This window comes from Anguilla rostrata, chromosome 11 (assembly GCF_018555375.3).
Source record: "Anguilla rostrata isolate EN2019 chromosome 11, ASM1855537v3, whole genome shotgun sequence".
NCBI lineage: Eukaryota > Metazoa > Chordata > Actinopteri > Anguilliformes > Anguillidae > Anguilla > Anguilla rostrata.
In genome coordinates, this window is record NC_057943.1 from 3,387,229 (window position 1) to 3,402,414 (window position 15,186).

Here is a 15,186-nt window from a genome sequence, read left to right on the forward strand (position 1 = left end):
CCACTCACTACCGGTACAGTCTCATCCCCCCTTTCCAAACCAGTCAGTTTATTTTATTTTATTATTTTCACTTTATTTAATTCCCTTTCCCCGTCCACAGGCAGGGAGAATTCGCTTCTTCCCGCTCCCCGTTAGTTATTCACGTGTCCAGTTTCCAGACGCTGTCCTGCAGCCGTGCAGCCTGCCAGGCAGGGGCGTGTCTAAAGGGGTGGCCCTGAAATATGATTGGCCCTCCCTGGTGCCCCCCCCAACGCCATTGGGCTAGAGTACTGTCAGTCTGACAATGCCCAACGCCATTGGATCAGAGTGCTGTCAATCGCTGCCTGATTCATGTAATACCACCTGTATTAGGGGCACAGGACACTGCGCAAGAGCCTGAAAACCGTGCCCAATGTTTTCTAAGCCAATTTTCAACGCTCTATTTATTTCTGATAGACTTTTCTGATTTCTCATGGACCCCCCCCCCCCCCGACTGGTTCTTGCCCCACCCCCGTGCCCCCTCATTCTAAAAATCTCTGGAATCGCCCCTGCTGCCGGGAGAGAACTGCCCGGCGATTAGGCCCCGTGTCTGAGTGTTCAGGCTCCGGTTCCTCCTCTGCGCGTCTTCTCAACGCGTCGTCTCAACGCGTATCCGGGGGCCCGGGGAAGCGCGGTGCTCGCTGGCGCAGAGAGAAGAGCACTCAGAAAATCACCCCTAAAAATCAGAGGATCAGGAGGCCATCAGCCCTTCAGACGGATCGCTGCAATCATTCGGTCATAACAACAAAATGATCTGAAAATGAGAAAGGAGGGAGAGTGAGGCGTTGGGCGTCTGCGGTCGGAAGTCTTCCGACGTTGTTTTAATGGGAATTATGGTGTTTATGTGCACATAATTCCGTCTGGGTGAGAAAAGGAAATCTTTGAAAAGTGTATACTTTTGACAGTGCCAACACAGACAGACACGCACATGCACACGCACGCACACACGCTCATGCACGCAAGCACACACACACACTTACACACTTACACACTCACACATGCACACACACATATATACACACATACACACGCACACACACACACACACACATGCACTAACACACACACACACACACAGCCCTTGACGTGTGTGTGTATTCCATAGGGCAGGTCTGAGAGTGCATAATTACCTCAGCTTTACGCTGACCTTCTGCGCAGGAGTGGGGAGGGTCTCCATGGTAACGCTGCAGCTATTACTGCAGTGGTCTGTACCGCAAGGCGGCCAGTCTGATCAACAGGAAGAAGAAAATCACAATCACAGCCAAGTCGTCTCAGCACATGACAAAACATGTCCGCCCTACAGCTCAGCCGAACCCGAGCGCCGCTGCCAGCCAGGCAGCTCTGAAACAGACGAAAGGGAGCTACGCCTCACGTCCAAACAAGATAGCGCTGCTGCGGTTACAGCTGAGCAGTCTGGTGGATGCTTTCAGCCGAAGTGACTTTCAAAAGTACGCGTAACGTGGTGAGAAAAACACCACTAGGGCTACAGATGAGTAAACCGTCGAGGTTGCATTTCTCAAGACCTGCAAATTAAAGGAAGAGTTCAAAAATACATACACACATATCCACACCATTTCATGGTGACTTCTCCAGGGATGATATAGAGATAAATATATTAGTGAAAAAAAGAACATCCTCCTTTGTGTTCCTCTTTTTGCCACCAGCTAAAGAACTGGGCTACCAACCACAAGGTTGCAGGTTTAACACTTGTGTGTGGATTATCCACCAGGAGGTTGCAGGTTTAACACTTGTGTGTGGATTAGCCTACTAACCAGGAGGTTGCAGGTTTAAAGCTTGTGTGTGGATTACCAACCAGGAGGTTGCAGGTTTAACGCTTGTGTGTGGATTACTAACAAGGAGGTTGCAGGTTTAAAGCTTGTGTGTGGATTACCAACCAGGAGGTTGCAGGTTTAAAGCTCTTGTGCGGCTGTGCCACTGTGCCCTTGAGCGACATGCTCTACCTGAATTTGTTGCGTGTGAAATGTGTAATGTGTCAGCGGTGGCGGGGCCCCTGCTGGGGAAGATGAATAATGCACAGGAGCGCCTCTCTGTCATACAGGCAGCCTGGGGAGCTGAGAGCCGTGCATCTTAATCTGATAGCCATGCAAACCAGGGGGAAGAAAAACAGAAAGGATAACGGTAATATTAATAATAATAATGCTGGGCGCGACGTAGCTCAGGAGGTAAGAGCGGTTGTCTGGCAGTCAGTCGGAGGGTTGCCGGTTCGATCCCCCACCCTTGGTGTGTCGAAGTGTCCCTGATCAAGACACCCAACCCCTAATTGCTCCCAATGAGTTGATTGGTACCTTGCATGGCAGCCTTTCACCGCTGGTGTGTGAGTGTGTGTGTGAATGGGTGAATGAGAGGCATCAATTGTCAAGCGCTTTGGATAAAAGCGCTATATAAATGCAGTCCATTTACCATTTACCATGTTAATAAGAATAACAATATGAATCATCATAATAATAATAGTAATGATGGTAATAATAATGATAACAACAACAATAATAATCATCATCATCATAATAATAATAATTAATAATAATAATTATAGCAATTTTTGCTAACCGGCTTACCTGCATCTAGCGCATGCTAACCAGCAGTAGGCTTTCTGCAGGTGTGCTGTAGAAGAACTATAGCGGGCTGTCGCTCTCTGCTTTCTCCCAAGCCGTGGCGGTTCACTGATCCCGCTCCCGATCTGACTGAGCCCCTGGTGTATAATCCCCGACCCCCCCACCCCCCCTCCTGTAATCCATGCTTCATAAACTCTGAATAGCGGTCGGCTCTCAGGACCCTACGAGCAGAATTTATCAGGACAGGCTTAACCTCGCGGTCCTTTCGCACTTAAAGGCGAAACTGCGTTTGTGTTTATTTATTTCCCTCCGGTTCGCGGGGACGACCCCGCCGGCCGCGAAGTTATGAGGGATTAAAGATGCGGCGTCGGAGGCGGCGGATGAAGGAAGCGCGGCCGACAGTTCCAGGTCAAAGCCCACAAAATGGTGCCTGACAGCACGGCGTGCGATACATCACACCCTCACCGCTCCCCCCATCCCCCCCATCCCCCCCACCCCAAACCCGTACCCAAACCCCAGAGACACTTCAGTTATCTGTATGTACGTATGTGTCTGTATGTGCGTGTGTCTGTGTGTGTGTGTGTGAGTGTGTGAGTGCATGTGTGTGTTTGTGCATGTATGTGCATGTGTTTGCATATATGTGTGTGTGTGTGTGTGTGTGTGAGTGTGCATGCAAGTCTGTGTGTGTGAGTGTGTGCATGCATGTCTGTGTGTATCTGTGTGTCTCTGTGTGTGTTTATGTGATTTCATGGCTGGAGGATGGCGAAGACCTGCTTTCAGCGAGCTGGTTTATTGGCTGATGAGACACATGGCACATTTTTGAGCAGCCCTGTTTGAGGAGACAGATATGCAGTGGAAAAAAATTTTGATTACATCAAAAAAACAAACAAAAAGAATCATAGAAAATGGCACCCACATGCTGAGCAGCGTGTGGGTTGGGTTTTTTTTTCTTTTTCCTGTTGTACCTTAATTGAACGTCAGGCTGCTCGGAAACCAGCAGTGACAAATTAATGAATCCACATTCATCAGGACCACAGCTCATACGCAAACCAAAGATCCTCAGTTTTCTTTAACCCTTTGAAGAGCAGTTTCTTTGGAATGTGTTCTAGAACTCCGCTGCTTTCAGTGGTCACCAGCAGTGATTGTGACATCAGCGTTAGAACGTTCAGTTAAGAACTTCTCAACCCCGTCAGTGCAAATTCTCCTCTTAGAGCAGGACTGCACAACAAGAACCGACCTGTTTCAGCATTCCACGCCAGCTGTGATCTGATCCTAATTATTTAATTAGCCCAGTAATTAAAATTATTCAGACATTTTGTGATAGAGTTTGTGAGCTACAGCCGCAGGTTGCATGTGCGGTCTTGGAAAAAGTGCTTCACTGCGGTCCAGCGTTAACGTGTGAACCAGCGTCAGCGAGTACGAGCTTTGATTGACTGGATCTCAAACCCGCACACACACTCTGGCCCTCCAGGTGAGCCACACACACTCTGGCCCTCCAGGTGAGCCACACACACACACCTGTTATAGAACATTCCCTCTCGTGGCGGGTCAGACGCTGTCAAGTCCGGAGCAGCACCTGTCACGCTGATCCATCTCAAAGGGAGGGGAGCGCCTGTCCTGAGTCCTGTTCTCTTTATCTTTATCTGTTCACCGTGTTTCTGAGCAGAAGTGTAAACTTCTTCATTGCAATCTTGTACCAAGCAATCGTATGGACATTGATAGGTCATAAATGAACCCCCCTCCTCCCTCTCCCTCTCTTTCCCCCTCCCTTTCTCCCTCGCCTTCCCTCCCCCTCTCCTCTTACCCAACATGGCAGGTACAGGTAAAGCTAGACAGCCAGTGCTGGCTGTTAGGAACGCTGAGGGTCCAGGTTGGGCATTATGAATGAGGGTGCAGACCCGTCTGCTCGTCATCTCTTACATCCTCCGTCTCACTGGTAAGGTAGCAGCCCAAAGGTTAAGGACGAGTGCCGTTGCATATGAATAGAGCAGGTCCAAAGTTACAGTAAGGCCAATTAAGGACGAGTGTTGATTGAATACAGGCAAGTTACATGACAGTTGATTGATACGGCCTAGAGCTTGCTGGCGTTTCCTCCGGCACATATACCAGCGCAGGTGTTTCTGCCGCTCTGTCCTCGCTTGCGTGCCCCCGGAGGGCCGCCGTCGGGACAGAGAGCGGGTCCTTCTCTCAGTGATTGCCCTTAATACGTCCCGGACACCCCGCTGCAGACTCGGCAGGTTTCCTGGAATCCAGCCCCCTCATTGGTCCGCGAGGCTGTTCCCTCTGACCCCGCCCCCCCTGCACATCCACAGCAATTACGGCCAATCAGCCGGCTTCATTTCAGATAAGCGCTGAGGCGGCGGAGTTCACCGGCTCTCAGAGGGGAAGGCCGGGAATTGCTTTGTGGGCAGTTTTTCGGGGGAACTGCTCATGATGGCGGCACTAGCTTCAGACTCGGAGGTTGCCGGGTTCAAGTCCCAGGTGGGGCACAGTCATTTTACCGGATGAGAACAGTGACCTGAATTGCCCCAGTAAATATCTGGCTGTATATATACTGTATATATATATATATATATATATATATATACTGTGAAGTTATTGGGCCTGAGAAACCCAGAGTTGATTTATATCTGCAGAGGCCGAAACTTTCATTAGGAAAGTTTCTGCGTTTTTTTTATTTATTTATTTTTTATTTTTTTTTACTGTCTGTCCTCCTTGAGTATTTTTTCCAGAGATGGTTACAGGGAGAGATAAGAGCACAGTGCTCATGGTAGGGGCTTGGATATGGGATGAGAGTCCATAGTTCTACCCACTGCACTACACAGCCTGCCTGAAGTCTATCTTTTAATTTTCATTTTAAAGTGCAGTGCAGAGTAACTGATGACGAAGCGTTTGCCATAAACACCATACTTTTTTGCCTTTTAAATTCAGGCGCAATCCTTTTTTTTATGTTGTCAATATGCTTGCTTTTTAAAAATATTTGGGGCTGTGGAGGCTGGGTCTGCTGCTGTGCTTCGGGGGGCTGGGAGCGGGGGCACCCCCCCCCCCCCTCAGGTTGACAACATCGGGTGACACCAACGGTCAACTGCACCCGGTGTCAACAACCTCTAAGCACCAAATGGCGGTCGAGCAACGGTGTCACGCGGCGGTTGCTGCGATACCTCCGCCGTGTTTGTGACTTCCCGCTCCTGCCGATCGAGTCGTGACACTCGAGAGGCACTCGTTTTTCATTCGAGCTTCAAGGTCACTGTGTGCTTGTAAAAAAAATTAAAAAAAATTTTTTTCAACGTTAAGGGTGTTGACGCTGGTCCTCAAATACTTTTACCAAAATTACAGAGCCCTCAGTGGGGCGGAGTCAAGCTGGCAGTCGCAGAGAGATTTTTAAGATCTTTTGGGTTCGTATCACGCTTAGACAGTGGTCCGCTGGCTCTATACTACTGTCTGACGGGAGGCAGTTAAAAGCTGAACTGCATGTTTCTAGAGCCACCTCTGCCTTGCCGTGTCATTTTATGAAAATCATCTGTGAATGAGCACCCATAGCTGGACCAGAGGCAGGGTTCCACACAGTAATGATCTGATAACAGGATTCCACACGGGCGCTAGATAATAGGGTTCCACCTAGAACCCAGTGCAGTCAAATCTCCGTTTCTAAACATGCCATTTTTCAAATGAGATCTGTGGAGTGACATTTTTTTAATCAGGCGATTGAGTGGCGCAGTGTAAGAGTGCACGTGTGCGTTTATGTTCTCTGTCATTTGAAAGCATTCTGCATTAGAGCTTCTTCTGAATTAAAGTAATGTGATGTACTGCAGGGCCAGCTGCACGGAGACATGTCTTAGTGGGACAGCGGCACATGGCGTGCAACGCTCTTCCATTTCTCTCCAGTTACAGAATTTTTCTGCCGTGAGAGAGAGTAAGACAGAGAGGAAATGCAGCTGGAAGCAGCAGATCTCCGCAGAAGAGAGCGAGGGAGAGGGAGCGTGAGGCCTCATTTAGCAGGATGAATTAGCGAGGTGTCGCGCTGGATTGATGTGGGCTGAGGGGGGGTTAGCGGCTGGCTGTTTGTAGTCGTCGTGCTAACGTGCTAACGTGCTAGCAGCCAGGCCTTTGGCGGTCTGGCTCATGGGAGCTTCTGAAGCAGGGAGATGTGCTGCAGCCTCAGACGCTGCTCAGTATTCAGCGTGAGACCGTTTTTGTTTTTTTTTGGCGGGAAAATGCCTCGGGGATGTTCACCGAGGGAACACTGTGTAATAACAGAACATGACCAAAGGTTCCGCCGGGAAATTGCTTCAATGTCATCATGGTGCCACACTGATGTCATTTCCTTCCTGGTGATGCAACGGATCGAAATCCACGGGGTGGGAAATGCGTCTGGGGGGCTTCCCCCCCCCACAAGGCCGCGCCACCCATTCTCGGGTTGATGGCTCCCAACCCTCGGGATGCCAGATATGCTGCTTCCCCCCTCCCCCCCCCTGCTGTGGCCGTCTTTTTGTTTTCCGGTCAAGCTTTCAATAAATCCGGTTGCTTGGTAACAGCGCACATCCGTTCAGGTCCCCTAATGCAGAAAGGACGGCTTGTGCTGTCGAGCGCAGTGCGTGGGTGGCAGTGTACTGTAACGGCTCAGGAGTTGGTCTTTTAACCTAAAGGTCGCCGGTTCGATTCCCCGGTAGGACACTGCCGTTGCACCCTTGAGCAAGGAACTTAACCTGCATTGCTTCAGTATATGTCCAGCTATATAATTGGATACAATGTAAATGCTATGTAAAAAATAGTGTAAGTCGCTGTGGATAACAACATGGGCTAAATGCCTGTAATGTAATGTAATGGCTAAATGCCTGTAATGTAATGTAATGGCTAAATGCCTGTAATGTAATGTAATGGCTAAATGCCTGTAATGTAATGTAATGTGATGTAATGGCTAAATGCCTGTAATGTAATGTGATGTGAAACCACTTCACCTTCTAAAGGCTGAATGTGTCAGAACGTTTGAGGCTTTTGGCCTCATCTTAACTCGGCAACATTGAGCGTGTGGATCATTTATGCGTGTTGTCACTGAATTCATTACGTCTGGACACCCCTATTATAAATCCAAAGGGCTGGAATAAGAGAGCAATCCATGTCTACTAATTCAGAAAAACAGTGCAAAGACTTCCTTTCTTTATAGCATTACTGGGCCCTTTAAATGTTGACGTTATGACATTACATTACATTACAGGCATTTAGCAGACGCTCTTATCCAGAGCGACTTGCACAACTTTTTTACACAGCATTTCCACTGCATACGTTTACACAGCTGGATATATACTGAAGCGATGCAGGTTCAGCACCTTGCTCAAGGGTGCAACGGCAATGTCCTATGTGGGAATCGAAAAGACCAGCTCCTTACCCGTTATACTGCGCTGCCGTGGGCTGGTGTTCGTACAGTGTCCCGCAGAACGAGATCAGGAGGGGTGTGATGGTCTTTTTCTTCTCACCTTAAACTCGGCGGACAGCTCAGACAGGAGAGAAAGCAGATGAGACGCGGGTGAGCTGAATAATGAGCTGCTTTAATTGATCAGTTAATTAAGTGCTGAATAGCAGCAGAAACCAGCACACACACACACAGGCTTCGGGGACCTCTGTGCTCTGCATGCACTCTTTAATGAACTCACCCGTGAAAGGAGTTATCGCTCAAGCCTAATTAGACAAATACAATTACTCCACTGTGCATTATTACCGGAAGGAAACAATAACTGACTGACTGACTGACTGATTAATCAATCAATTAATTAACGTTATTAATGTTCCAGATATCACCATGCTAAATTGGCATCTCTTTCATTTTTTTGCTAAGGAGGATTCTTTACTCCTCGCTGTTCTGGCATTTTGTGTTTTGGTAAATGGTAAATGGACTGCATTTATATAGCGCTTTTATCCAAAGCGCTTTACAATTGATGCCTCTCATTCACCAGAGCAGTTAGGGGGTTAGGGGTTAGGTGTCTTGCTCAGGGAGCCTTCGACACGCCCAGGGCAGGGATCGAACCGGCAACCCTCCGACTGCAAGACAACCGCTCTTACCTCCTGAGCTATGTCGTGTTTTGCTAGACGGGTTCCGTCAGTGTGTTGCTCGAACTGCGTACTAGCATCTTTCCCGACTCAAAAACCACCTTCTTTCAGCCTTTTCATTCTGTCATTCTTTCTTTCTTTCTTCAGTCGTTTTTGCTGCAGAGAAGACAAACGTAGGAAGGTTTAACGGTATAATGTGGCGAGGTTTAGCGGTATAATGTAGCAAGGTTTAGCGGTATAATGTAGCGAGGTTTAGCGGTATAATGTAGCGAGGTTTAACGGTATAATGTAGCGAGGTTTAACGGTATAATGTAGCGAGGTTTAGCGGTATAATGTAGCGAGGTTTAACGGTATAATGTAGCGAGGTTTAACGGCATAATGTAGCGAGGTTTAGCGGTATAATGTAGCGAGGTTTAGCGGTATAATGTAGCGAGGTTTAGCGGTATAATGTAGCGAGGTTTAGCGGTATAATGTAGCGAGGTTTAGCGGTATAATGTAGCGAGGTTTAGCGGTATAATGTAGCGAGGTTTAACGGTATAATGTAGCGAGGTTTAACGGTATAATGTAGCGAGGTTTAACGGTATAATGTAGCGAGGTTTAACGGTATAATGTAGCGAGGTTTAGCGGTATAATGTAGCGAGGTTTAGCGGTATAATGTAGCGAGGTTTAGCGGTATAATGTAGCGAGGTTTAGCGGTATAATGTAGCGAGGTTTAGCGGTATAATGTAGCGAGGTTTAGCGGTATAATGTAGCGAGGTTTAGCGGTATAATGTAGCGAGGTTTAGCGGTATAATGTAGCGAGGTTTAGCGGTATAATGTAGCGAGGTTTAGCGGTATAATGTAGCGAGGTTTGACGGTATAATGTAGCGAGGTTTGACGGTATAATGTAGCGAGGTTTAGCGGTATAATGTAGCGAGGTTTAGCGGTATAATGTAGCGAGGTTTAGCGGTATAATGTAGCGAGGTTTGACGGTATAATGTAGCGAGGTTTGACGGTATAATGCAGCGAGGTTTAGCGGTATAATGTAGCGAGGTTTAGCGGTATAATGTAGCGAGGTTTGACGGTATAATGTAGCGAGGTTTAGCGGTATAATGTAGCGAGGTTTAGCGGTAAAATGTAGCGAGGTTTAGCGGTATAATGTAGCGAGGTTTAACGGTATAATGTAGCGAGGTTTAGCGGTGTAATGTAGCGAGGTTTAGCGGTGTAATGTAGCGAGGTTTAGCGGTATAATGTAGCGAGGTTTAGCGGTATAATGTAGCGAGGTTTAGCGGTATAATGTAGCGAGGTTTAGCGGTATAATGTAGCGAGGTTTAACGGTATAATGTAGCGAGGTTTAGCGGTATAATGTAGCGAGGTTTAGCGGTATAATGTAGCGAGGTTTAGCGGTATAATGTAGCGAGGTTTAGCGGTATAATGTAGCGAGGTTTAACGGTATAATGTAGCGAGGTTTAACGGTATAATGTAGTGAGGTTTAACGGTATAATGTAGCGAGGTTTAGCGGTAATGTCCCAGAACTAATTTGGCGCAACTCTGCGGGAGAGAGAAGGGGGATGAAACACCTCGGCTCCTATTGAAACAGACAGGCGCTAAAATCCACAAATTACCCGTCCTGCGCTCGCAGAGAGAGAATACAGGAACCGGGAAGCGTCTCTGGCATCTGGAGGAGAGGAACGGAGACATGAATAAACATTTTAATCCTCCCTGGAACCGCATTCCCAAAGATTAAAACTGTATGATCGCATTCTGCCAGTCCTGAAATCATAAAATACCCAAGACAAAATGGCACAAAATACTATCTGACCTGGGTCAAATACTTATTTGTTTTGGATTGAAACACTTTTCTGTGCTCTATTGATCTTGCCTGGTGTAACTGAGTTTGCCAATATGACCAGAAGGGGGGGGGGGTTTGCACTTGTTGAGAGTATTTCATTGGTTCCAGTACACCAGACAAGATCAGTAAAGGGTAGAAAATTATTTGAATCCAAAACACATACGTATTTGACCCAGGTCTGAATACTCTGAGATTTATGAAGATCTGAGATTTGTTATGGAGCCCTGTCAGTTTCACACCGGTCAGCCAGTGAACTGGAGATTTCCAAGCTGACTGCTTCTTGTTTGTTTGTGTCTTTTCCAGGTCCGCCGAGAGTGTCCAGCTTCGACTTCCCAGAGCCAGAATGTGAGACGGGCTGGTGGGCAGATCCGTCACAGCTGTCGCTAGGCAACGGGAAACCTTCCAAAACCACAGACTTCTGTCCAACACCTTCCATCCTTCCCTTCAACAGCGGAGTCAACAAGAGTCAAAAAACATAAAACAGACACGGAAAAAAACGTTTACATGGTGACAATCAAAAAGGCCAACAGCAAAAAAAAAAACTCAATGTCATAACCATGGATCCTCGGAGGGCTTTGTTGCAGTAAACATACTCTGTTTTTCCCACCACTCAAACAGAGCTGGGGAGACACTGACGACAAACATTTCCCCTTTGGAGCATTTCTCCACCTGCAGCAACGGCGTGCAGTAGCAATCTGCAGCTATGAAGTAAACAGCCTGGATCACTGAGAAGATACCGTATCCCTGTCTCCTGCAGCCTATTTCTGTACCCAACAACCCCCTCCACACACACGCGCACACACACACACGCACACACAGTTCTCATTCACACTGGACTTTGAGAATAAGAACACCTTAGGAGAGCTCCTGTTTCTAGTAATTGGCGGCTGTAGTAAATTCGGTAGGAAAACGCTGACCCTGACTGCGGCCAATGAAATGACAGCGAGCGGCATGCCCCTCCTCCTGGTTCGGCTGCCCCTCCTCCTGGGCGTGGCCGGCGCCCTGGTGATCCACTCGGTGCCCTGGCGGGTGCCCTGCCCGCTCCAGTGCACCTGCCAGATCCGGCCCTGGTACTCCCCCCAGTCCGTGTACCGGGAGGCCCCCACGGTGGACTGCAGCGACCTCCTGCTCTCCCAGCTCCCTTCCCAGCTGCCCCGGGAGACGCACACCCTGCGGCTGCAGAGCAACCTGCTGAGCGGCCTGGAGCCCGGCGAGCTGCAGGGCCTGGGCAACCTGACGGAGCTGGACCTGTCCCAGAACAGCATCGGCGCCGCCCGCCGCCTGCGGGCCGGCCCCCTGCCGTCGCTCCTCAGCCTGCACCTGGAGGAGAACCAGCTCCGGCAGCTGCCCGACGCCGCCTTCCCCGGCCTGCCGGGCCTCCAGGAGCTCTACCTCAACCACAACCGTCTGCGCGAGATCGCGCCCGCCGCCTTCCGCGGCCTGGGCGGCCTGCTGCGGCTGCACCTCAACTCCAACCGCCTGGCCGCCGTCGACCGCCGCTGGTTCCGCCACGTGCCGCGGCTGGAGGTGCTGGTGATCGGCGGCAACCCCGTGGACGCCATCCGGGACCTGAACTTCGAGCCGCTGGGCGCCCTGCGCAGCCTGGTGCTGGCTGGCATGGGCCTGCGGCGGCTGTCCGAGCGGGCGCTGGAGGGCCTGGCCAGCCTGGAGAGCGTGTCCTTCTACGGCAACCGGCTGAGCGCCGTGCCCAAGGAGGCCCTGCGGAAGGTTCCCGGCCTCAAGTTCCTGGACCTGAACAAGAACCCCATCCAGCTGGTGCAGCGCGGGGACTTCCGGGACATGCTGCACCTGAAGGAGCTGGGCCTGAACAACATGGAGGAGCTGGTGTCCATCGAGCGCTCCGCCGTGGAGAACCTGCCCGAGCTGACCAAGCTGGAGATCACCAACAACCCGCGGCTGTCCTACATCCACCCGCGCGCCTTCCTGCGCCTGCCCAGCGTGGAGAGCCTGATGCTGAACACCAACGCGCTCAGCGCCCTCCACCGCGACACCGTCAGCGGCCTGCCCAGCCTGCAGGAGGTCAGCCTGCACGGCAACCCCATCCGCTGCGACTGCCTGGCGCGCTGGGCGGGGGCCGGGGCCGGGGCCGGGGCGGGGGCCGAGGGGGGGCCCGGGGCCGGACGTCCCGTCCGCTTCATCCAGCCGCAGTCCACGGTCTGCTCGGACCCCCCCGAGCTGCGGGCCCGGCGGGTGGGGGACGTGTCGTTTCGGGAGATGTCGGAGAGCTGCCTGCCGCTGATCGCCCCCGGGACGCTGCCCCCCCGCGTGCGGGTGCGGCGGGGGGGCTCCGTGGCGCTGCACTGCCGGGCGCTGGCCGAACCCGAGCCCGCGGTGTTCTGGGTGACGCCCGGCGGGCAGCGCCTCTCGCCCGACGCCGCGTACGAGCGCTACCGCGTCCTGCCCGAGGGCACGCTGGAGATCGCCGGCGCGGGCACCGAGGAGGCGGGGCTCTACACCTGCGTGGCGCAGAACCTGGTGGGCGCCGACACCCGCAGCGTGATGGTGAGGGTGGAGGGGCGGCGGGCGCCCCCCGGCAGGGCGGCCCGGCGGGGCGGGGGCGACCTGGAGGTGAAGGAGGTGACGGAGCGCCACGCCCTGCTGGTCTGGCCCACCGGACGCAGCGCCCCCTCGGCCCGGCTCTCCTGGTTGGTCAACGGTAGCCGCGGCGACGACGGCGACGGCCGCCGCCACAGCGTGCGCATCCTGGCCGGCACGCGCGCCTTCAACCTGACCCGGCTCCGCCCCGCCACGCTGTACCGCGTCTGCCTGCACCTGGGGCCCAACGACACCTCCTGCGTCCGCCTCAGGACTACAGACGCCCGGGCCCCTGGGGGCCCCCCCCCGGGCGTGGCCCCCGCCGTGCTCCTGGCCGCCTCCGCCCTGCTGCTCCTCCTGGCCGCCAAGGCCTTCCAGGGCGTGGGCCTGGTCGTCTGGCGGGAGGGGGGCCAGGGGGATGATGGGAAACGCCCGCCCCCCCCCTTCGCCGCGCCCCCAGCTGCGAAGGCCCATGTGTGTGATCCAGCCCTTCAGCAGCAGCAGCAGCAGCGAGGTCTGGAGTCTCCAGAGGCCTCTGCAGACAGCTGCAGCGTGGAGAAGAGCAGCTCTCTCCATCTGCAGAATGTTTAAGAGCGCTTAGGCGGAGTGTGTGTGTGTGTGTGTGTGCGTGTGTGTGTGTGTGTGTGCATGTGTGTGTGAGTTTGTGTGTGTGTGTGTGAGTGTGAGTGTGTGTGCATGTGAGTTTGTGTGTGTGTGTGTGTGTGTGTGTGTGTGTGTGTGCATGTGTGTGTGTGTGTGTGTGAGTGAGAGTGTGCGTGTGTGCATGTGAGTTTGTGTGTGTGTGTGTGTGTGTGTGTGCCCTTGTGAGTTTGTGTGTGTGTGCATGTGTGTGCGTTTGTGTGTGTGCATGCGTGCGTGTGTGTGTGCGTGCGTGCATGTGTGTTTGTGTGTGTGTCCATCCACATATGCTTCTGTACAAGTGAGCTTCTGGTTGCTACAAGTGGAAAAATTCAGTACATACACATTTACCTGCATACACACTTGCACACACTCACACACAGGAGCGTATGATCATCAGCTGCAGAACTGGACCTCCCAGGCTTTTTCTCTAAGGCCTGGTGACCAGCAGCACAAAAAGGAGAACTTTACGGGGGCTGGCGAAGGAGGAAGCCATGTTTTACCTGGCTGACGCTCTTCTCGTGAAGCTGTGAGAGCTTGTTTCCCTCTCACAAACCGTACTGACAAACCCAGTCTGTATTTATTTAACGCGTGACACGCGTGGTGGTTGCACATTGAAATTAAAAGACGTAGTTACCTGAGCGTTCACTTCGGTCACGTAACGATGTTTAACTCACTTCCGGTCGAGTGCAGTAACGATAGCCGCATGCTGTTACTGTGCACATGCAGCTCGTGTCAGAAAGCCATGTTTCATCACACGTCAACGTCTTTGACTTAACAGAGGAGCCTTATGTCAAGACATTGAAGGACAGTCCCACCAACCAAAACGGTTGAGAGATCAAATAGTCATTTGGTCAGCGCAGAAGAAAAACTCTGTCAGATAACATTGCTGATACTAAAATGTGCCCTTTTGAATTCACAGATGTAATAACAATTTTATGCTAAGTGGGGAAAAGAAATGTTTTGACTCTGAAAAGAATGTGTCCTTTCTTGGGTGTTTTTTGTTTTTGGGGTTTCGCTGTTCAAGTGCGACCGCTCTCTTGGGTTCACTGCGAGCGGGGCAAGACGTATCGGACACAGTCGTGAACTTTGACCTCTGGAGATGTTTAATTATCCTGTTGAACGCACACAGGAAGTGGAGTTTGAGCGTTCAGCCCCAGGAGACGCAGCACTGACACGGATCCCCCCACAGGGGGAGCCAGACTCTCTGCCCTCACGATTCCCGACGATTGCCCTGCTACAAAACGACTTTCTACATTTTTCAATTTTTTTATTTATTTATACACGGATATAAACAGTGCTTGAAAAAGGACAAAATAAAAACACGACACGGACAATTTGATTTTCAGGGGGGATTGTCTCGGGGAGGAGTGAAGGGGCAAAATGAACTTAAAAAGAAAAGGAGAAAGACGTTATGGAATCTTGAGATAAAGGACAGGTTTTTAAGGGGATTTGGATTTGAGGATATTTGGCCAATAAGGTGCAATAATTTTCAAGGTTAAGTGCAGCGCTGCACAGCGATCT

The 15,186-nt window shown here is 51.3% G+C and overlaps 1 protein-coding gene across 4 annotated transcripts in view; it reads left to right on the plus strand.

The window, feature by feature from the left end:
- LOC135235236 (leucine-rich repeat neuronal protein 2-like) overlaps window positions 1-14,468 on the plus strand; it is an 88,966-nt gene extending 74,498 nt beyond the window's left edge. For all 4 annotated transcript variants that reach the window (XM_064300525.1, XM_064300526.1, XM_064300524.1 and 1 more), the window contains one exon: window positions 10,771-14,468. In XM_064300525.1, the coding sequence (XP_064156595.1) occupies window positions 11,404-13,614 (2,211 nt within the window). In that variant the 5' untranslated portion in view covers window positions 10,771-11,403 and the 3' untranslated portion in view covers window positions 13,615-14,468. The remainder of the gene's footprint in view (window positions 1-10,770) is intronic.
- The last annotated feature ends 718 nt before the right edge of the window (window positions 14,469-15,186 follow it).